At 38.6% G+C, this 24721-nt stretch overlaps 1 protein-coding gene across 4 annotated transcripts in view; it reads left to right on the top strand.

The window, feature by feature from the left end:
* The window catches only part of PLPPR1 (phospholipid phosphatase related 1), a 592616-nt gene that overhangs the window by 444083 nt on the left and 123812 nt on the right, over positions 1 to 24721 (top strand). For all 4 annotated transcript variants that reach the window (XM_070375192.1, XM_070375193.1, XM_070375191.1 and 1 more), the window contains one exon: positions 1827 to 1931. In XM_070375192.1, coding sequence (XP_070231293.1) covers positions 1869 to 1931 — 63 coding nt within the window. In that variant the 5' untranslated portion in view covers positions 1827 to 1868. The remainder of the gene's footprint in view (positions 1 to 1826; positions 1932 to 24721) is intronic.

Below are 24721 nucleotides of genomic sequence, written 5' to 3'. Positions count from 1 at the left end.
GTGCTAAAAGTTTTGTGTTCATCATTGTACCGCTTGGTAAATTTACTAAAATATCATTGAATTTTACACTTGAAATGGGTGCATTATATGTGAAAGAAACCCCATTATAGTTACTAATTATGTATACTACACAGATACATATGTGTGTGTATATATGTGTGTGTATATATTTAGTCTTCATACATGTATAAAAAGCTAGGTTGTGTTTTGAACCAGAAGAGTGAAGAGAAAGGTGAATTTTATGTGATATCCCAAAGCTTGTGTTGTACTCTCCATTTCATTGCTATTTTTTATGAATTGTATGGAGAGGCCATCTAAAATACTGGGCGTGTCTGATGCCTTTGTTTTTCTGGTGCCCCTACCTACTTCAAGGTGATTAAAAACTTAATTTACTTTTCAGATATAAGGCACTGTATTTAGTTGATACTAACAGCAGGACTCATCTAAATCATAAATACTAACATATCACAACATTATTAATTGGCTATATTCCAATATAAAATAAAAAGTTAAAAATATCATAAATACTGATAAATGAATTCTAAGATACTTGGGTTAAGTAAGGGTAAAATGAAACCAATACATGGTTGCCAAATCAACTCAAATGTGTTCTATTTATGAGTTTCTAATTGTAAAAAATATTATTTATCCCTAAATTATGAAATAGAATGGTGAAATAAAAGATTTATTATGAGTATTTTATAACAGATAATATCCAATTTTAATAGAAACATTTTCATAAGGAGAAAGAAATATTTTTTAAAGTTTTATCTTGGAAAAAAGTAAGAATGGGCATAAAGACAGAGTTAAGTTAAAAAACATTAACTCATGACCTTTAAGAAAAAATGCAGCCGGCCAGTTGCATGGGCCAGTAGTCCCTGTACCACTTTTCTTGCCACAGTCCATAAGAACTATGGGAAATCTGACACAGAAACAGAACAAACAAAAAATAATTCTCAGGAGCAGGTACATGAAACATATTAAGTATTGCTTGAATAGAGAATGAAAGGTTTGGTGGAAAATTCTTTTTATCAGGCCATGGAAGTTTCAGAAAAGCCTGGAATCTCTATTTCGTTGTTGTTATTAAGAAGAGCCAAAATTAACTGATCTTCTAATACACAACTATTTTCAGTTCAAAGTAGGACAGAAGAGTTCTAACAAATATTTGAAATAATCTGCTGTTGCCCAACTACTATTCTTATAGGAGAAAGTTTATGGTGTCAATGTTTTGTGTTTAGAACAGAGAGAGAGAGAGAGACATGGCTGAGGGAACCCAGTGAGAGGGATCAGTGATGTATTAATCCATAGTGAATAGCACTGTAGTCAAGGGAGCAAGGGCGAAGAGTGGTCAAGAAAGGAAGTCGGGGATTAGTGCCTCAGTCCTAAATGGCAGCTCCAAAGGAAGAGGCAAAGGCAAAAATGAACAAATCCTTAGACTGCAAACTGCACGGATCAGGCACAGAAGAGATTCACGCAGAATGGACAGTAAAAAATGTGTTGTAGCAAAAATTGCATTTGTGGCACGAGCACAATCTACTGGGTTCAGGCACTGTGCGCACCAGGCAATTAAAACTCTGTGCACTATATCTGTGTGCACAGGGGCTACCTGCTTGGTCATTTAGGCTCAGAGACTGTTTATGGTTAGTAAACCTCAGTCTCTTTTCTCTGGACTTACAATTAATCTGATTTGACTGTGCTGTAGATCAGTATTTTGCCTTGTTTGTACACAGCTTGCTTATCTAAAGGGCAGCTGATATTTTTATGTGCATACCTAAGGGACTTCTAAACATATGGTTCTTACACCATGCCATCTATTTCTATTTCAGCCTGGACAGTTTTAGACGGTACAGCCTTGCTACATGTAAGAAATGGCCGTAGGAAACAACACTCAACGAAGTTATTCCATCATCCCGTGTTTTATATTTGTTGAGGTAGGTGTATTTATTTACCTTTACAGAAAAACTGGAATTGTAGCAGTTTTATGCTGAGAACTTGGATTATTTTATAGAATTATTTACTCTTATGATTGATAATGAAATTTTTATAGCAGAAACATTGGTAAAGAATAAGTTATGCAACGTGTTTCTTAAATAGGAAGCCATAGGACAAGAAGCTTCATCTATAGGGTCCAAAATAATTGTGTCTTACTAGATTTCTTTTATTTTCAGTGGTGATTTGAATATATTGTTAATTATGAATGCAACATTTTGATTAAATTGTTTCTTTAAAAAATCAATATCATTATTTCAAGAATTCAATAAACAAGGTTTATAGATGATATTATTGACCTTTGGCCTTGGATGCAATATAAAGAAGAAAATTTCTTAGAGTTGACTATCTTCACTAGGCATTTTTTTTTACTGGGATATTGAGAACTTATATAGTGTGCAATTTTTTGGGTTTTAAATGATTTTGTTGAGATGCCCCAACTTCAGGCCAGCAAACAATTTGTCCAGCATCTTTTGGTTAAACTTCTTGGCATCCTTTCCCCACTGTACCTCCCTTTCCATAATGTTTGCTATAGAAGAGACAAAGACATGAAAATTTTAGGTAATTTGGAATAATATGATGAAAAAAGCTACTCCAGGTTTTCACAAAATAAGGTATTGATTTGCCAGAGATGATATTATTTTTGCCTTCTTCAAGAGAAAGGGCATCTAACACATTGGTTTTTATCCAGAAAATTGTGTTTAAAATATGATGATGTGAAGAGCTGAGAAGTAAATGTCCTGAGTTTCCTTTCTGGTAGCAGCTTGCATAGTCTCTCCATCCTAAGGATTGGCTGTAGCACGTTCTTACATAATCAGGCAGGAGACCTTTTTGGCTTTGAGTATGGGAGGAATATGCATGTTGATCTGTTTTATCGCCTGTATCACTTGAGTTAAACCATTACTGATGCTGGCAAAAATGTACTTTCAGTGCATGTGCTGTTTAACCATAACCTATGAATCAATGAAATGTTTGGGTTTTTTTTTTTATCTTCTAGCTCTTGAAATAACTGTAGCTGTCTATATAGTCAGTTGAATGATTTTGATAATATCATCTGCGCCAACTAATAATGTTTGGCTGATCCTCAAGTTTCACTTTATAGATATCCCTTGGTAGTTTAGATGGGCAAATATTACTTGATGATTTATTTTCTGGTGATACCTGTGAACCTATTTGTATTGCAAAACCAGGTGGAAATAGAGATTACATTGGGACAGAAGTGTTGATATAAGTTAAGATACTCAGACGCAAACTATATCTTTGAAAGAGTAAACAAAGAACTCATCTTTAAACACAGCATATATTCTTAATACTCTTAATTTGCCATGCAAGGTCAAGAATAACTCCTTTCAGTCAATATCTCTATATTATATCTATTGTGGGTCTAGTTGCTGTTGTTCATATTGAAATCGTGACAAATAAAAAGGAGCCCTCTCTCCCACTGATCGTGGGAAAAGGATAGAAGTGTTTGACACTATGGTTTTCAATGTTAAAACTCTGACTCTTTTGTCACAACAAAAATAAAATTTTAAAGTGATCTTGCCTGGAGAATCTCAGGGACGGGAGAGCCTGGTGGGCTGCCGTCTATGGGGTCGCACAGAGTTGGACACGACTGAAATGACTTAGCAGCAGCAGCAACAGAGGAGATTTAGAATAAGTCATCTGTCATCATCCTTATCCTCCTGGCTCAGTTTAGTTCAGTTGCTCAGTCGTGTCCAACTCTTTGTGACCCCATGAACCTCAGCACACCAGGCCTCCCTGTCCATCACCAACTCCCAGAGTCCACCCCAACCCATGTCCATCCCCCTGGTAGCAGTTTTATTTTAAATTTTCTTAAAAGTTGAACCAAACCTTAAAGTAAGCGGCTGAATTTATTGGCTGGAAGCTCTGTGTCTAAAGATTGTCAGGCCTCTAGTCTGTGAATGATGAGCTTGACAAGTAGAGCAAACCACAGAAGACATCATTTAATCTTTCTATGCCTTAACCTGACACAAAATATAAGTCTAAAAATCTTGGAAAGGAAAGATAGTTTACTCTTTTTCTTGCTGTGTTATTGTTCTTGCTTTGCATAGAAGTTTAAGACATATCAGTGACTTCTCTGAAACAAGGAGGAGAAAGAAAAAAGAGGACATGAAGTATCAATAGAATAAAGTAGAAACTGAAAGGGAAAGAGGTGAAAAGTGGCTTTCATGATTCTCACATATTTCATTCATTAAACACTTTTTGTTATAAACACCCCATGTTTGTTGCTGCACTATTTATAATAATCAAGGTATAGAAACAACCTCAGTGTCTGACAGTAGATTAATGGATAATGCAATTGTGGTTTGTAGATATATGTGTGTGTGGTGTGTGTGTGTATATATATATATATATATATTTCCCCCCCCAATGGAGTATTATTCAGCCATCAAAAAGAATTAAGATACTGTCATTTGTGACAGCATATATGGATCCCAAGGGCATTATGCTAAGTGAAACCAGTCAAAGACAAATACTTTATATGATTGTTGAATCTAAATATGTGGAATACATATGTGGAATTTAAAAAGGAAAATAAAAATTCATAAATACAGAGCAGATTTGTGGTTTCCAGATGTGGGGGCACAGTGAGGAGGACAGAAATGGGTGGAGGGAGTCAAAATGTTAAAAAAAGTAAGTTTCTTCTGAGATTGGGCAACAAAATTTTGAGTAAGATCCAATGGGAACAAAAGAAATGAAATAAAAGAAAATACTTAGTTTACCTACATTATTCCAGGCATTATAATAGGGATATCAGAAAACTTGATCAAAAGTATAACTTGGTAAAAATGTCAACATGATCAATAAGTATCTTTCCACTGTTGTTTTTAATTATGAAGTAATTCAAACAGAGAAAATAATATAGCAGACATCACTGTACTACCATCAAGACCAAATCTTAAAATTTGCTACATATACTTCAGATATTTTTTTCATGGAATGTAAAATATTCCAGATATGACTGAAGTCCTACTGTTCTAGACACAGAAGTAACTACTGCTGCTGCTAAGTCGCTTCAGTCGTGTCCAACTCTGTGCAACCCCATAGACAGCAGCCCACCAGGCTCCCCCGTCCCTGGGATTCTCCAGGCAAGAACACTGGAGTCGGTTGCCATTTCTTTCTCCAGTGCAGAAAAGTGAAAAGTGAAAGTGGAGTTGCTCAGTCGTGTCTGACTCTTAGCAACCCTACGGACTGCGGCCGACCAGCGTCCTCCGTCCATGGGATTTTCCAGGCAAGAGTACTGGAGTGGGGTGCCATTGCCTTCTCCAAAGTAACTACAGTTGACCCTAAACATTGTGCATTTGGACTGTACAATTCCACTTATATGCAGATGTTTTTCAATAGTAAATACTACAGTACCAAGAGCCCATGGTTGAATCTGTGGAAGTGGAGGAACCTTGGATATGGAGGGCTGACTATAAGTTATACATGGATTAACCCCTGCATTGCTCAAGGGTCAGTTTGTATGTGAAGTTAGAGGCTTTATTCTCCTGCATAATTCTTATACATATTTTCATATTTTCCCTACATGTCCACATATTCATAAATTATATTTTAGGGAGAGTTTAGATAAATAATCATATTGAACCTACTTTTTGCAACTTAACTTTTCATTCAACATTATGTTTCTGAGTTTATTCAGATTGGCAAGTCATTCTTTTAATTATTGCCTTTTATCCCATTATGTGAATATATATCAATTCCTACTGAAGGATGGTTTGGTTGATTCTTTCTTATTTTCTTAATGCTTTATACCCATACAGCTTTTTATTTTTTTGAAGAAAGTATCCTTATTTCTGTCTCTGTATGCAGGTGTACAAGGGCTTTCCTTGGATTGACACCTAGCACTGGAATGACAAAAGATGATTACATTTTCCTGTTTTGTTTCTTCATTATAGAAACAATATTGGTATTTTTCTACCAGTTTTCTTGAAAAAACTTTGCTAAACTTTATTATTAGTTTTACTTGTGACTGTATATTTCTTACATTTTTTTCAGACAGTTATATCACCGGAAGGTATTGAACCCAGGCTCCCTGCATTGGGAGTGTGGAGTCCTAGCCACTGGACCACCAGGGATGTCCCTGAATTTACTGATATTTAATCCTCCTGTATGTTGAATCTGCCATCTCTAGCTCATAGTGGATTGTTTCTTTGTAATTATTTTTAGCTCATTTTTGGCAGAGCTAAAATTCTTCTATAATAATTCATGTGGGTCTTAGGTTTTAAGAGTATTTCTTTGGGGAGATTTTATATTCATGTTTCTCTTGGGTTTATGTTTCTATATTAATTAGTCAAATGTTCATAATTCCACAGTATTATTAATCAAAGTTCATCTTCCTTGTAGTCTCCCTTTGCCAGCAGGTGGATTTATACAGAACACTGTTCTGAAGTGTCAAAAGCACGCTTTCAGGAATTCTGACTTTTACACAGGAGTCTCAGTTCCAACTCAGGTCCTTAGAATGTCTTATCCTCATGGGCATTAAACCCCAAACCTTCTTACTGAGACTGCCATGTACCCCTTTCTCTATTCCCGTTTAGGTTCACCGTGTCATCACTTTACTCAGTTACCACTCCTGCCTTCAGTACCCTTTTGGATTCAGCTCATCTATGAATTAAAAGGAAAGAAAAAGGCTGACCATCATTTGTAGGTGTTTGTGGTAGAATCTTTGCATGACTTTTTTGTTCCACGAATGCGTTCACTCATTCAGCACTCATATTTTTAGTGCGTATTTTTCTTCCCCAAATCATTATGTGTTTTGCCCTTTTTTGCACACTTGACATACTAACTGTGTTTCTGTAACTTGTATCTCATCAAGGTTTTTTGCAGGTCTGTGGTTATTGGGCCAAGTTTAACATGTGTAGGGGATGGAGGGTGGGGATGAGAGACACACAGAGCTCTCATGTGTATTTTCTTGGTGATTTTAACTCTATGAGCATAAAATTTTATTTGTGGTAGTTGGTGAGGAGAATAGATGCCAACCAGCCTCTAAAATTCAAACTTGCTGATATAGTAGGAGGTTGTTTGAGACCCACCCAGAAGGCTGAAACAGTGGTAGAGAGGCTGAAAAAGCAGCATGCAGCAGGCACTATCTCACGGTGCTAACATGTCAGGAGAGCATTGCTTTAGGTAATCCTTGAATGTCACGAACCAAAATGAAGGGTTAAGATATCGCTGGAGAGAGAGCAAAGTTGTAGATTAGGAGAGTATCTAGAGAAAGTAATGGGCTGAAAGGAGGGAATTAACGGTGGGAGGACAGCAGAATAGATTGAGAAGCATGATATGCAGTGGGCAATGCAGGTAGTGCCAGAAACCTTAAATGTTAGAAATTCAGAAAAATGTCTCAAGTACATCTTCCAGCTAATCCTTAAAATGTACCTTTCCATGCTGGCTAAAGCCTGTTAAATGGAAAGCCCTTGACAAGAAAATAATGACTTGATTGACCAGAATACAAACTTTTCTGTCGCCAATGAGAGGGAACTTCAGAATCACTAAAAATCGAATATGGTCCACAGTAGTCCTTCTGGCCAGCTTTTGGCTCTTTGCTGATCTTGTTCTAGTACTGCAAGTAGTAGAGCAACTGCTGAACTAGACAAAAGCTTAGAAAAGTCAGAGGCAGCAGGGAGAGCAGTAGAAGTTTACCAGCCTGTAACATGAGGACACGGGGGACACCTACTTCCCATCCTCATTTTTATTCCTTGAACTCAATAATATTAATTTTTGGTGAGGATAAACGTACAACAAAGTAGCTCCCAAAAAGTGATCAAAATAATCAAATATTCTTTGTGATTTTTATTCTTAGTCCCTGTTTCTCTCTCTCTCCCTCTGCCTTCCCTACCCCCCTCTCTGCCTTTTAGTCTATTTCTGATCCCTTTTTTCTGTCATTTTAGCAATACCTCTCATGCTTGAGGATCTAAAATGGAGAATCTCTCTGAGGGGAAACCACACTCAAATTTGTGACTGAAGTGTAATTTTTCCCTAAAAATAAGAACACAAGTTGTTTGAGATCTCCCATGTCCCCCAAATCAATACCTAACTCTATTTTTGCAAATTACTTAGGGCTGAAATACCCTTTTTGCAAATCTTTCCACGTATCAGTCAGTGGACACCTCTTGAGACAGTTTCACTGCATGCTCTATAAACTTGTGAAAAATTCAGTCAAATCTCTTTCAAACATATTTGTGCTAACAGCAAAACTCTAAATGGAACTTAGCTTCCTTGGCAGACAGTATTAAGTATCAGGAGTTGGACATGATGAATGTAATCATTGCTTGATATGGACAAACGTGACAGTTTTATCATTTTGATGGTTGCTTGTACTTGCAGTGGTTACTGCCTTTTCTTGACAACTCATTTTTCTCAGCTGGAACCTACTGGGTGATTGTCATAAATCCCAGACTGAAGATAAATACTCTCATGAAGTTCTGCAAGAACTTGATTCTGAGTGTCTTTCTCCAGAGCCAGACGTTAAGGAGTTTCCCCTCGTCTTTTCTGGACAATGAGTGCCGTTTCAATGTCTCGCTTGTTTCACGTCCCTCCGATTTTAAAGGAAGCGTTGCTTGGCTTTGCTTTCTGCTGTTTACTTGGCAGGTGCAAAGATTTAGCAGCTGTGATTGCCTTGTTTCTGAGTCTTAAATTGCATTTATATTTAAGTCACATTGAGATCTTTTTCTTCTTAAAAAAAATCAAACTGCTGGTTCTTATAAGGAGAAAGTATCAAATCTTATCCTCATACAGAGTAAAGTAGAACAAGAAAATAACTTGATGTCAGAAGCAGTGAGTTTGAGTCCTGGCTCTGCCATTTACTGCTTCTGTAAACCTGGATTCCTTCTTTGGCCCTCAGTTGCTTCATCTTTGAAGTGGAAATAAAAATAACTTGTTCCTGAACACTTTTGAGAAATGAGGTAATGCATCTGAAAGTGATGGTCAAGTAATAAGTGGTTAAAAAGTGTTAGCACAAAAATAATTTAAAATAATAACTTCTACCCACAATAAAGCAGGAAAAAAAACAGCAAAGATGAAAAATAAAACTAACCAAACACACACACAAACACTAAAACCCTGACAATTATGGAGGAAGTCTGGCAGTTTTATCCCCAAATATGCTACATCGCTGGGTTTAGGGGCATAATGTTTTTAGAATATATTGAGATGTTATTGGATGTGGTGTTTTAAAAGCAATGAACAATCCGTGGTCTTTTTAACAATTGCAGTGATAAATGCACATTATAAAGTACTTTCTCATGCTTTTCCTTATTTAATCATTATTTTGACTAGTGTTTGCAGTACTGGGGTAAAAGGACAATGCCAATCTTTAGGTATCTATTTTTCATAGTATCAAAATACCAATATTGATTTTAAAAATTAAATATGGTTACCATCACCCTTGGAGAAGGCAATGGCACCCCACTCCAGTACTCTTGCCTGGAAAATCCCATGGATGGAGGAGCCTGGTAGGCTGCAGTCCATGGGGTCGTGAAGAGTCGGACACAACTGAGCGAATTCACTTTCACTTTTCACTTTCCTGCATTGGAGAAGGAAATGGCAACCCACTCCAGTGTTCTTGCCTGGAGAATCCCAGGGACGGGGGAGCCTGGTGGCTGCCGTCTATGGGGTCACACAGAGTTGGACACGACTGAAGTGACTTAGCAGCAGCAACCATCACCCTTTATCCTTGTCATCATATGCCCTTCCCAATGAATGAAGTCTCCTCTATTCTTCAGCATTGAGTCTCTCCAAGGTGAATATTTTGGGATCAAGGTCCCAGTTAAATCTTCATGAGGGGAAAAAAAAGTTAGGAATGAAAAAATGAATCTGGCTCCAGAGGTCAAAAGATCAAGAGGAAGAAATATAGTTCTGGGGAAAATCAGATGGTTGGACTCCAAGACCAACTAGGAGCCTAGGGAACCTCCCAGCCCCTTCTTTCTCTGACTCCCTTACCATACCCTCCTCCTGTTTTTCTTACTGGTCTACTCCTCCTCCTACCTACCCTTTCAAACTAATGAAAAGCCCAATCTAACTCCAGGGGAGGGGGAGTTCTAAATCTCCAAGAAATATAAGAAAGATGAGCAAACTCACTGGTAATCTAAAAGTGATAATGGTTATAACTATACCATGAAGAAATTTTGAATAGAGCAGGGATGAGGTCAGAATGAGGGGAGCTTTGCTCTTGTCAACATTTTAATGAAATATATAACTCTCTGCATGAATCTCATGATGTAAGTTAGTCAGATTTCAGATTTTTTGAAAATCCCCTAATGTGTTATACTATTGTGCTCAGTTGCTAAGTTTTGTCAGACTCTGTGCAACTCCATGGACTGTAGCCCACAAAGCTCCTCTGTCCATGGGATTTTCCAGTCAGGAATACTGGAATGGGTTGCCATTTCCTTCTCCAGGGGATCTTCCTGACTCAAGGATCGAACCCTCATCTTCTGCATCTCCTGCATTGGCAGGCTGATTCTTTACCATTGAGCCACCTGGGAAACCCATTATACCACTAAATATATCATATTTGACATTTGCATGGTGTTCTGTTATAAAACTGGAGTCCTGAAAAACATCAGTAGGAAAATATTGACTTTTTTCAATAGAAATATGTCTTCTAAAATTTCAAAATGAAGAAACAGATACAGAGAAGTTAATTGGCTTACTCAAGGCCACACACCTAACCAATAGGTATTAAACTTGGGATTTTAATTCATCATACCTTCATATCTTATGTTCTTTCCACTGCATATATGTAGACATGATAATCACTGGCCTCCTGGTCACATGGAAGGAGGGAACTTTCTCCTCTGGAGAAAATAATGTAGGGTAAGGAAGTCCTTTCAGAGGCCAGAATCCAAACATAGAAATGTTGAAGTGTGAATTTCCCTTTCTACAAGCTTCCGTGCTTTATGAGCTTAACGAGTATTTTTATGTTTCAGTTCAGTTCAGTTCAGTTCAGTCGCTCAGTTGTGTCTGACTCTTTGCGACCCCATGAATCGCAGCACGCCAGGCCTCCCTGTCCATCACCAACTCCCAGAGTTCACTCAGACTCATGTCCATTGAGTCGGTGATGCCATCCAGCCATCTCATCCTCTGTCATCCCCTTCTCCTCCTGCTCCCAATCCCTCCCAGCATCAGAGTCTTTTCCAATGAGTCAACTCTTCGCATGAGGTGGCCAAAGTACTGGAGTTTCAGCTTTAACATCATTCCTTCCAAAGAAATCCCAGGGCTGATCTCCTTCAGAATGAACTGGTTGGATCTCCTTGCAGTCCAAGGGACTCTCAAGAGTCCTCTCCAGCACCACAGTTCAAAAGCATCAATTCTTCGGCACTCAGCTTTCTTCACAGTCCAACTCTCACATCCATACATGACTACTGGAAAAACTATAGCCTTGACTAGATGGACCTTTGTTGGCAAAGTAATGTCTCTGCTTTTGAATATACTATCTAGGTTGGTCATAACTTTCCTTCCAAGGAGTAAGCGTCTTTTAATTTCATGGCTGCAATCACCATCTGCAGTGATTTTGGAGCCCAGAAATATAAAGTCTGATGCTGTTTCCACTGTTTCCCCATCTATTTCCCATGAAGTGATGGGACCGATGCCATGATCTTTGTTTCCTGAATATTGAGCTTTAAGCCAACTTTTTCACTCTCCACTTTCATTTCATCAAGAAGCTTTTTAGTTCCTCTTCACTTTATGCCCTAAGGGTGTATCATCTGCATATCTGAGGTTATTGATATTTCTCCCAGCAATCTTGATTCCAGCTTGTGCTTCTTCCAGCCCAGTGTTTCTCATAATGTACTCTGCATAGAAGTTAAATAAGCAGGGTGACAATATACAGTCTTGACATACTCCTTTCCTATTTGGAACCAGTCTGTTGTTCCATGTCCAGTTCTAACTCTTGCTTCCTGACCTGCATATAGGTTTCTCAAGAGGCAGGTCAGGTGGTCTGGTATTCCCATCGCTTTCAGAATTTCCCACAGTTTATTGTGATCCACACAGCCAAAGGCCTTGGCATAGTCAATAAAGCAGAAATAGATGTTTAAATCCAAGTAAATCTTATCTAGAACTCTTTCAAAGTAGGGCATTTTAAAAAATTTGTTATTGGATTATAGATGATTTAAAATGTTATATTACTTCCTGCTGTACAGCAAAGTGCCATTCAGTTGTGATTACTGCAACTTTGTAGCATAGTCTAAAGTTAGGGAGCCTGACTACTCCAGCTCCATTTTGTTTTTCAGGATTGCTTTGACTATTCAGGGTTTTTTGTGATTCCATACAAATTGTAAAATTTTCTGTCCTAAGTCTGTGAAAAATGTCATTGGCAATTTGAAAGGAATTACATTGAATCTGAGGGTTGCTTTGGGTTGTAAATCATTTTCCAATCCAAGAGCATGGTATATCCCTCCATCTGTTGGTGTTGTCTTTGATTTCTTTCATCAGTTGCTTATAGTTTTTTGTATACAGGTCTTTTGCCTCATTAAGTAGGTTTATTCCTAAATATTTTATTCTTCTTGTTGCAGTGGAACATGAGTTTGTTTCCTTAATTTTTCTTTCTGATATTTTGTCCTTTAGTGTATAGGAATGCAAGAGATTTCTATGTATCAATTTTGTATCCTGCAACATTACCAAATTCATTGATGAGCTATAGTAGTTTTTTGGTTAGCATCTTTAGGATTTTCTGTGTATATTATTATGTCCTCTGCAAACTGTGACAGTTTTACTTCTTTTTTTCTTCTTTGATTGCCATGACTAGGACTTCCAAAATTATGTTGAATAAAAGTGGCAAGAGTGAACACCCTTTCTTTTCCCTGCTCTTAGAGGAAATGTTTTTAGGTTTTCACTGTTGAGTATGACGTTTGCTGTGGATTTGTTGTATACGGTCCTTATTATGTTGAGGTAAATTCCATACATGTACACTTTCTGGAGAGTGTTATTATAAATTAGTGTTGAGTTTTGTCAAAAGCTTTTTCTGCATCTATTGAGATGATTGTCTAGGTTTTGTTCTTCAGTTTGTTAATATGACATATCACATTAATTGCTTTGAATAAATGAAAGAATCCTTGCATCCCTGAGATAAATGTCACTTGATCACAGTGTATGATCCTTTTAATGTGTTGTATTCAGTTTGCTAGTATTTGTTGAGGATTTTTGTGTCTGTGTTCATCAGTGATACTGGCCTGTAATTTTCTGTTTTGTGATATATTTGTCTGATTTTTGAATCAGAGTGATGGTGGCCTTATAGAATGAGCTTGGGAGTGTTCCTTCCTCTGAAATTTTTTGGATGAGTTTCAGAAGGGTAGGCGTTAACTCTTCTTTAAATGTTTGATAGAATTTACCTGTGAAGTCATCGTTTCCTCAACTTATATTTGTTGGAAACTTTCCATCACAATTTCAATTTCAGTACTTGTGTTTGGTCTGTTCATATTTTCTATGTCTTCCTGGTTCAGTGTTAGAAGGTTATACCTTTCTAAGAATTTGTCCATTTCTTCTAGGTTGTCCCTTTTATTGGTGTGCAGTTGCTAATAATAGTCTCTTATTCTTTGAATTTCTGTGGTGTCAGTTGTAATTTCTCCTTTTTCATTTATAATTTTATTGACTCAAGTCCTCTCTTTTTCTTAATGAGTCTGGCTAAAGATTTATCAATTTTGTTTATCTTCACAAAGAACTAGCTTTTAGTTTCATTCATCTTTGCTATTATTTTCTTCATCTCTATTTCATTTCTTTCTGCTCTGATCTTTGATTTTTTTCCCTCCACTCACTTTGGGTTTTGTTTGTTCTTCTTTCTCTAGTTGCTTTAGGTGTAAGGTTATGTTGTTTATTGGGGATTTTTGTAGTAAGATTGTACTGCTGTAAACTTTCTTCTTAGACCTGCTTTTTCTGTGTCCCATAAGTTTTGGATCATTATATTTTCATTGTTATTTGCCTCTAGATATTTTTTTTTATTTCCTCTTTGATTTCTTCAGTGATCCATTGGTTGTTTAGTAATATATTCTTTAGCCTCCATGTGTTTCTGCTTCTTACAGTTTTTTTCCTGTAATTTATTACTAATCTCATAGTGTATGGTCAGAAAAGCTGTTTGATATGATTTCAGTTTTCTTAAATTTACTGAGACTTGGTTTGTGGACCAAGATGTGATCTATCCTGGAGAATTTTTCATGTACACTCGAGCAGAAAGTGTTTTCTGCTGCTTTTGGATAAAATGCCGTATAAATATCAATTTAGTCTATCAAGTCTAATGTGTCATTTAAGGCTTGTGTTTCCTTATTATATTCTGTCTGGATGATCTGTCCATTGGTGTAAGTGGAGTGTTAAAGTCCCCCACTAATATTGTGTTACTGTTGATTTCCCCTTTTATGACTGTTAGCATTTGCCTTATGTATTGAGGTGCTCCTATGTTGGGAGCATATATATTTATAATTGTTATGTCTTCTTGGATTGATCCCTTGATCATTATGTAGTGTCTTTCCTTGTCTGTCTCTTATACCAGTCTTTATTTTAAAATCTATTTTGTCTGATTTGAGTACTGATACTCTAGCTTTCTTTTGGTTTCCATTTACATGGAATATCTTTTTTCCATCCCTTCACAAAGTAGGGCATTTTATTTGGAGGTTTAGGTTAGCTGATAATAATCAGAAAACCCTTTGACTGTAATAACTGCTGTTAAATAATTTTCTTTTAAACTTGTATTTTGAATGATCAGAAACATACTCTACATAATAGAAAATAATATCTTTCAAGTACTCAGCTATATAAAACCTTAAATTTTGGCATTATGTGGTTCAGATTTAAAATAATAATAAGACATCACTGATACAGTTGAAGCTCCTATGTACTCTTCCTTTATGGGATCCCATTTTCTTCTTTGTCTCTCCAGAGGCAACCACTAAGCTAAATTTGTTGGATATAGTTTTCTAAGCTTTGAACACTTATATAATATGTGTCCACTTTGTGCGTTAGTAAGTTAGAAAGGCTGAACAATTATATTTCTTTTTTAATGTTAAAGTACTTGATCATGAGTTGTGTTTACATGCTGTTCTATTATAGGTGTAGATATTTAGGAGATTGAACCAAACACATAATGTCCATGGATTTATATGATAGGTTGGCATTTTAAAATAATCCCAGCTAAAATTGACTCTAACAGTAGTATGGGATAGGTTTTGGCACAATAACAGACAGTTATTGTGGTTAACACACAAGCTGATTTCTCACACTGCAGATTCTTTGTGGTTGGTAGGTGGGCTCTGCCCATCCCAGTCACTGAGACCTTTCCTGTTGGAGGCATCAGCTCAACACGTTTCCATAATCACTTTGGCAAACCAGAGCAAACATGGACATTCACAACACAGACTCCAAAGCTTCATATATATAGTTCCGACAAGCTTCTTATGTATAGTTAATATTGCTCACTTCCACCCACATTTCAGCAGCCCAAGCAAGAGAACTGTGGCCACGTCCAAGTTTAAACTGGGTGGGGAAGTACATCCTACAAATGTATCTGAGAGAGAGAGATGCTTTGTAGCCTAAATGACGACCACAATGCCCTTGTGATTTCTTCCTTCCCACTCAAAGTTATGTTCCAAGTTGTTCAGGTAATAAGCTTTACTTAGCCACGTTCTAGATAATAGTGACATTTGCATGTGTTTGCTGAGTTCTTTTGTCAAATGATTTATGCAGTTGATGTGACTGATAGGGACAGTTCCCTGTCACTGGTGTGTTTAAGTAGAGACCGATTTGCCAAGGGGTGGGAGACTGAAGAGATGACTTCAGTACCACACTGTGCTGTGCTTAGTCGCTCAGTTATGTCTGACTTTTTGCAACCCCAAGTACTGTAGCCACTGGGCTCCTCTGTCCACAGGGATTCCCCAGGCAAGAATACTGGAGTGGGTTGCCATGCCCTCCTCCAGGGGATCTTCCCAACCCAGGGATCAAACCCAGGTCTCCCACATTGCAGGCGGATTGTTTACCATCTGAGCCACTAGGGAAGCCCAAGAATACTGGAGGGATAGTCTATCCCTTTTGCAGGAGATCTTCCTGACCCAGGAATCAAACCAGGGTCTCCTGCATTGCAGGTGGATTCTTTTCCAGCTGAGCTACCAGGAAAGCCCCTCAATACCAAACTAGTGACCCTTATTCCCTTATGACCCTGAGTCCCTGCCCTAGTGACACCATCCAAAGATGATAGTCCTAGTGAGAACCATCTACACGCAAGTACCATTTCCGAGGTTTTGCCCAAGAATGCTTTCCTTAATTCATCCACCTACTTTGTGGAGTTTCCAGACCACTTTATTCCCATATGGTATATCATGTGGTAACATGTTCCTTACCAGCTTCGCTGATAATTGACATAGCACCTTAAACCAAGCATCCTTTGTAATGTTAAATGAATGCACCAGTACTCTGATCCTCATAGAATTTTATATGCTGCCTCTATAGGTCATGAGCCCAATCAAGCCAAAATAATAGCAGAGTCTGGAATTAACATGTTACATTTTTTAAGAACTATAAAAGCATCTTGTCCTACTGCAGTGTATTATTTTGCACAGGGTACAGGTGAATTCATTCTTTACTTTGTGATGCCTTTTTTCTTTTATAAAACCCTTTAAATATAATTTGAAGCAGTCTAAGCTGTCGTTGAGATGTGTGGCTGGCCAAACTCTTTGCATTTCTCTTGAATCCTAATTCTAAGATTATATCAAGGCTAATTTTTAAGCCAATACAATGTTATGATCATTTATTCTAAAAACAAAACCCCTTGAATTTGAATCTATTTCACAGCATATAAAAGTCTAATTTATAGGAATGCTAAAATAGCAATCTGTAGGGAGAAGCAGCTTGGCACTGTGTCCCAAGATCTTCAAGACTTTGTATTCCCCTTTTTACCCCAAAAGCACAATCTGCTTTTTTTTTTTAATTGAAGCATAGTTGATTTACAGTGTTGTGTTAATTTCCACTGCAGAGCAAAGGGATTCAGTTGCACATATGTACATTCCATTATGGTTTATCACAGGATGTTGAATATATTATAGTTCCCTGTGCTATACAGTAGGATCTTGTATATCCATTGTATATATGCTAATTTGCATCTGCTAACCTCAAACTCCCACTCCATGCCTTTCCCACCCCTCCTCCTCCTTGGCAATCACAAATCTGTTCTCACTGTCTATTGCTCACACCTGATCACAGAGGATTCCAGCAGCTCCCTAATCTTCCCCGATTAAGCCTGGAATTGATACCCAATGCTCATGAAGCAGTCTCTGGGCTCTTGTTACCCAGAGAATTTTGTTGATCAGCTCCAGCCATACATATCTATTGTCTCAAGCAAAGAAGCCACATAAAGGTGCCTCAGCCCTGCCACTGCTGGCTTTGCTGTCATGGGGAATGCTAAAATCTCAGCCACGGGTGGGTGTGGGGGTTAGTCACTCGGTCATGTCCAACTCTTTGCAACCCCATGGACTGTAGCCCTCTAGGCTCTTCTGTCCATGGATGGGTAGCCATTCCATTCTCTGCGGAATCTTCCCAACCCAGGGTTTGAACCTGGGTCTCCTGCATTGCTGAGAGAGGACATCAGAGGGCAGACAGACTGAAACCACAATCACAGAAAACTATCAATATGATCACATGGACCACAGCCTTATCTAATTCAGTGAAACTAAGCTATGCCATGTGGGGCCACCCAAGATGGACGGGTCATGGTGGAGAGGTCTGACAGAATGTGGTCCACTGGAAAAGGGAACGGCAAACCACTTCAGTATTCTTGCCTTGAGAACACCATGAACAGTATGAAAAGGCAAAAAGATAGGACACTGAAAGATGAACTCCTCAGGTCAGTAGGTACCCAATATGCTACTCAGTGGAGAAATAACTCCTCATTTGAAAAGACCCTGATGCTGGGAAAGATTGAGGGCAGGAGGAGAAGGGGACAACAGAGGATGAGATGGTTGGATGGCATCACCGACTCAATGGACATGAGTTTGGGTAAACTCTGGGAGTTGGTGATGGACGGGGAGGCCTGGCGTGCTGCGGTTCATGGACTCGCAAAGAGTCAGACACAACTGAGCAACTGGACTGAACTGAACTGAATTGAACTCTTGCATTGCAGGCAGATTCTTTACCATCTGAGCTACCTTTGTCTCTGTGGAGGATAGGAAAGAAATTCTGTTCCCAACTCAATGTCTCACTTCATTACCAGAGCATCAGGAGGCTCTGATGTGTCTTTACAACCTTCTGTTCACAGGACTCAGATGTGAATCTGTGTACTCATGGAAGAATCAATGCCTAAAACAGATACATTTGTCTCCTCTATTTGCATTTTTCCTTCCCCCTTTTCCATGCAAATTAGTTCAAAACATAAAATTTTATAGGCCATCAGCTGCATTAACTTCTCAGACATGCTGGGTGTGTTCAGGTCATGGCAGTAGATATTGTAGCCTACCAGCCAGATAACCTCTCCATTCAAGTTCTGCAGCACAGCTGTAAAATGTAATGCCATTTTGGAAATATGGATATGTAGCTATATAACTAGAAAGAAAAGTATGTGCAAAAGCCAGTGTTTGCCTCTGGATATTGGTATTAAAAGTACTTTTTTTTTGCATAGAACTTAATTACTTTTTCTATCAGAAAAAAATAACTTCCTTTTAAGAGTACACTAGTCACTGATGGGTGTAGTATGAAATATGAAAATACTGTTGTTTAAAGGTAGAACCTGGCTATTTCTTCTATAGCTTGAAAACTCCCTCACAAAAAACCTGAAGTCTCATTCACTTCTCAATATAGAATTAATTGAAACAATAGTGAAGGTTGCCATTTCTAACACTGGATTTTTTTTTTATGATACATACTATGTGTTTATCACTAATAAGAGTGTTGGGAGTATCAATGTAAATATTTATAATCATGCTTCAGTTGTCAGTTTCATTTAGAAAATATTTGAGTGCTCTGGATTCTTCTCTGCTTATAGATTGGTATATTAGATTGTTCATTATATAAGAGAATAATTGTTCTTATTTTTAGTTTTAAAACTACTGTCTTTTCTACACATATTTGTGCAACTGTATTTTTCTACTCAACTGGCAGCTCTGGCCCGACTGCCTACAGTGGTTTTCTCCTTTGTGCCTGTAATGTGAGTGGAGTAAAGAATCCTTGTCCTACTCCTGCCCCTAGACACTTACCAGCATCAAAAACTTCTCTCCTCACAGCAGCAGCAGTGCTAAATGGGGCCCTAGATCATTGTGCAGATCTCTCTTGTTTCAGATAAAATGATTGAGATTCAGAGAGGTTTAGTGACTTATCAGAACTCACATAGCTGATTATTAACCGAGTTGGCAACCAAAACCTGTAAGTCTTGACCCGGTCATAATCAATGGCAAATGAAATTAATTGTTCATAGCCAAATAATTTCAAAAGCAGAAATATAAAAAGCATTTCCAAATATGTACATGAAGAACAACTGTATAATATATAATGTGTTATATCTCAGTCTACTTAATGTAGTATTAGAAGGAGCCTTCAAAAATGTTAGATCCCAAGGCCTATGGAGATTCCATAACAGCTCTGACTCACCTTCTAAGGGGCCAGGAAGGCATCCTAGAGGAAGCTCATTTAGAGCAGTACTTGAGGACTAGTGAGTCTTCACGCAAGTGAAGGAGGAGGAGGGGTCTTCCAGGACAGAGAGACAGCATGGCATGGGCCAAGAACTAAGGATCTACAGAGAACTTGAAAAGCTGAAAGAGTTTTTAGTAAGGCTGGAGCTTATAGGGTAAAACAGGGATTAGTGACAGAGAAGAGGCCAGGTCATGAACTGCCTTACAGGCCATAGTAAGCAATGTATTCAACCTCAAGGCTTTGGGAAATCAGGATGCTCCTGGATATTTTTAAGTTTATGAAAGTGAAAAAAATGTATTAGTCTCTCAGTTGTGTATGGCTCTTTGTGACCCCATGGACTGTAGCCCACCAGGCTCCTCTGTCCACGGAGTTTTCCAGGCAAGAATACTAGAGTGGATAGCCATTCCCATCTCCAGGGGATCTTCCCGACCTAGGGATTGAATGCAAGTCTTTTGCATCACAGGTGGATTCTTTACCATCTGAGTCAAGTTTATACACTACCTGATAAAAAGAGATGTCAGCAAGAAGTGGTGATGAGAACCTGGAGCTGAGGATAGGAGACATGAGCTCAGGTTTGCACTACATACAATAGATACCATCTCTCCCCAGATGGCGGAATATCATTCTTAGAGAGGTGAACAAGTGTCAAGGTCCTAGGGCCCTCATTGCCGACTCTCCATAATATCAGACAGATGAGAAGAATGTGAAAGGAATGACACTTTATCAAAAAAAATTCTGAGCATAGCAAACTGCTTTTAGAAGTACCATGACACCTTTTATCATAACCTAGGAAATTTTGAAAAAGATGGTGTCAACAGTTGGTCTGGCTTTGACGATTCCCAAAGCTGAACAGGTATATATGCAGGCTCCCTGTAACAAAGGCTTCAAGATATTTTTTTCCTAAGAATCCTGACCAACATATGTAGGTACAACGATGTCATTTTCTGTTTCAATAACCCCTTTTCTTATTTCCTCCCTCCATTCACTCCTGTTCATCACACCATCTTGTTGGAAAAGCATGATCACTCCAGAATAAGGGTATCTGACAATTTTGCTCCTGACCCATAATCAGATGGATGAATCTATATTTAAAGTGATTTTCCAGAATTAGACTTGCAAAGTGCTAACCCATTCACATACTCATTACATTCCCTTCATGAGCAACAGCTTATATTTGAGAAAATGAGACATAGGAAAGTAAGATCCATCTGCGGTCGAGTTAGGATTTTTTTCCTCCAAGACAGTGGTGAACACACATGGGGTGAACTCATGGTGTTTGGTGTCACTAGCACAGTGTTTTCACACAGTGGTCCAGGGACCACCTGCTCTGAAACAGTTAGATGCTTGCTGAGATTCAGGTTGCTAAATCTAATCACTGATCTTATTCAGTATGGAGGTGGGGGACTAGAAATATGTATTTTTCTCCATTTTTAGGTCATGGCACCCTACTCCAGTACTCTTGCCTGGAAAATCCCATGGACGGAGGAGCCTGGTAGGCTGAAGTCCATGGGGTCGCTAAGAGTTGGACATGACTGAGCAACTTCACTTTCACTTTTCTCTTTCATGTATTGGAGAAGGAAATGGCAACCCACTCCAGTATTCTTGCCTGGAGAATCCCAGGGACGGCGGAGCCTGGTGGGCTGCCGTCTATGGGGTCGCACAGAGTCGGACATGACTGAAGCGACTTAGCATAGCATAGCATAGCATAGCATGCCCAGTAAAGTGGACTAAGCTGATTGATAAAGCAGTTCACTGTGAACACGGTGTAGCAGATTCAGGCAACACTCTGCTCCGCCCATTTTTCTCAGCCTGAGGCACTTGCAGACAGTCCTGAAGAGACATACAGGTTTTTCTATCTTGTCCTCATAGGCTGTTCTCTAGCTGTAGAAGTGTGCTAGGCCTAACAAGTTGAGGAGGCCATGATTGCTAGGGGGTTACACCCAGTTCCCCTTGACCAATGAAGAAGCCATGATGGTGGATAAACTGTCTACCTTCTTCACTCCTCAGTAGGACTATTCTGAAAGGGGTTTGATATCATCTCTGAGAGCTTCCCAGCAAGATTGAATGCCAGTTGCCCTTAGTGGTAACCTGCTCACTAATGCACTGTTACTGTCTCTCTCCTCCCTTCCTTGTCTCCCTTACCCTTCCCTTAGGTGTTTCCCAGATCACTTCACAAATAAATAAGTTGCACCCACATCACTCTCCACGTTGAGGGGGGAACCCAGACTAAGGCAGATAATACACTGTATGTGGAGTGGAAAAACTTTATTACAGCCAAATTAGGGAATGAGATTTGAAGAATGGAGGGTAAAATTTTTTTAAGAAATTTGATAAAGGAAATTTTATTAAATCCACCCAATCAAAATGGAGTCAGTTCAAGCTGTTGTATTTTTCACACTGTTCTCTATTATTTCCTTCTATGAAATCTGATGTGTTCAACAATCTTCCCAAAGTATCCTCATTATTTTATATTAAATCCTTCAACTTTTTCTTGAAAATATTCAGATTTTTCTGGAGATAAATATTAATTCTGTATATGCTAGATGGAATTTAGATAACTTAGGAATCAATTTTCCATTGATAATAGACAAAAGAATGCTTAGCCAAAAAAAAAAAAAAAGAAGAAGTATTTTAAAGACTCATTTTCCCTGAAACTACGTGTTATTTGACCTGAACAATTGAGGACACGATTGTTCAAACTCATTTTTGCACGTCCTAAGGCAAACACTTTGGAGCTGAACTTTGGTGTGCTTTTTTTCTAGCCCTAAAGGATGGCGGCATAGTGTTTTGGAAGAAGCATGGGTTTGTGGGTCTGACAAAATAGCTGTAATACCTTACTAGTCATCTCCCAGTTGCAGTTTTCTCATTTGTTACAGGGTAGTAATAATAATAATACTAGTAATACTGACTTCACTAGGTGGTTTTGCAGATTACATAGTGTTTTTAAGGTGCCTGGCACATGGAAAGTAGATGCTTACTACTCATTAGCTCACCAGACAGCCCAGCTAGAACCTCACACCATGAACAAGCCAGTATTTGTCAGCTCAGGAATGTCCTCAAGGTTTCTTATCACCTACTTCTATTCAGCTTGCTCTGTTCCATCATTCTTATTCAGTAACTGTCCTGGGCCGAAGGAGGGTTATTTCTGTGTAGCCAGTGTCTGCAGCCTGCAAACATTTGTCTGACTGGCAGAGTCACCAGCTCGAGTGCAAACCCAAATGGCTAACTTGTCAAGCTAATGACATACACAAAATTTAACTGTTTAATTTGTTTGTCGTCCATGGAAATTAATCTATTTGGACAGAACTGAATGAAAAGACAGATAGTTCTGACACTTTTCAAACACAAGATGCAAAATAGCCAATTAATTTTGTCCAGCCAGTCTGGGGGTCTATGTACCTACCCTTGTCACTGAAGAACAAGCCTGGGTTGTATGAAATATTTCTCTTTAGATTGGTCATTCAAGCATGCATTGTAAGGGATGACAAATTCTGTGAAATGTATTAATATTTCCAAGTGAAATCAGTACCTTGATTGTTTCTTTGACGTATGTAATCTTACTGCTTAGGTTGTTTGATGCCTTTCTGCCATAGGGTACTTTGTGCTGAGTTCTTAAGGGCTTCCCTGGTGGCTCAGAGGGTAAAGCATCTGCTGGCAATGTGGGAGACCTGGGTTCAATCCCTGGGTTGGGAAGATCCCCTGGAGAAGGAAATGGCAACCCACTCCAGTATTCTTGACTGGAGAATCCCATGGACAGAGCAGCCTGATAGGCTACAGTCCACCAGGTCGCAAAGAGTCGGACACAACTGAGTGACTTCACTTCACTTCAGTTAATGGCAAACTCCACTTTTCATTGTGAGAATCTTGCATTAGTGAACATGTGTTTATTGTACATATCCCCAGTATCCTTCCAAAGTAGACTGTCGTCACTGGTCTTAACCTTTGTGGTTATGCTCCTAGAGGTCTTAACTTTGAGGGCTAGGATGGTATCTGCTTGTTCTTCATATCTCTGATACCTATTATATAAAAATGATTTGTACAAAGAGATTTTCTTTTCTCCACTGTATATTCTTGCCTCCTTTGTCAAAGATAAGGTGTCCATCTGTAGGTGCGTGGGTTTATCTCTGGGCTTTCTATTTTGTTCCATTGATCTATATTTCTGTCTTTGTGCCAGTACCATACTGTCTTGATGACTGTGGCTTTGTAGTAGAGCCTGAAGTCAGGCAGGTTGATTCCTCCAATTCCATTCTTCTTTCTCAAGATTGCTTTGGCTTTGTTGTACACCTGAAACTAACACAACATTGTTAATCAACTATACTCCAATGAAAATAAAAAGCTGAAAATAATTTTAAAATAAAATTTAAAAAATAATGGAAAATATAATGAAAAAGGCCATTATCTGAATCATTTTGCTGTACAGCAGAAATTAACCCAACATTGTACAACTACACTTCAATAAAATAAATTTAAAAACTAAAAAAAAAAAGATTTGTATAGAGTATAAATGCTTGTTTTAGCTTGGGTTCCTCCAGAACAGTCTCTAAATCCAAGACTTGAGGGCAAGTAGTTTGAAAGTACCTGCTACAAATGGGAAAGGATGAAGCTAAGACATAGTACATTGAGGGCAGGTGCCCAGGGTGGAGAACTGGGCTCAGTGCATGCTGGAGACACCTAGGATATGCCTCAGAGTTATCCCAACCAAGGGGCAAAGAAGCTGGTGTATTTATCATTTGGTAGCTGCATGGTGGTTCAAGGTTTCCTCCAAGGGGCATCGATTCCTGGGCACTCCAGCCAGCCCTGCACACAGCCAGCACACTCCCGCATCTCAGGAAGCCCTCTTTGTGAGAAAATAGCGAGTGCTAAGGGACTGTGAGCAGGGCACCAGCTGCCTCTGCTGTAATGCTCAATAAACTCTTCTTGTACAGAATTGAATGGAATTTTCCCAGAGCTATAAGAAATGTCAAATGACTCCAAGACCTGAAATCACTGATTTTTACTTACCTCCTGCAGATGTGTGTTTTCAGCAGTATCAACTTTGTCAGGGCTGAACGATTTGGGGGCATTGCCATCTCTAGAAGCAGCAGGAGGGCAGTGTTTATTCTGACTCCATCACACC

This window comes from Bos mutus, chromosome 8, assembly GCF_027580195.1.
Source record: "Bos mutus isolate GX-2022 chromosome 8, NWIPB_WYAK_1.1, whole genome shotgun sequence".
In the NCBI taxonomy this organism is placed as follows: Eukaryota; Metazoa; Chordata; class Mammalia; order Artiodactyla; family Bovidae; genus Bos; species Bos mutus.
Note: the sequence above shows the minus strand (reverse complement) of the source record. Positions and strands in the feature narration are given on the sequence as shown.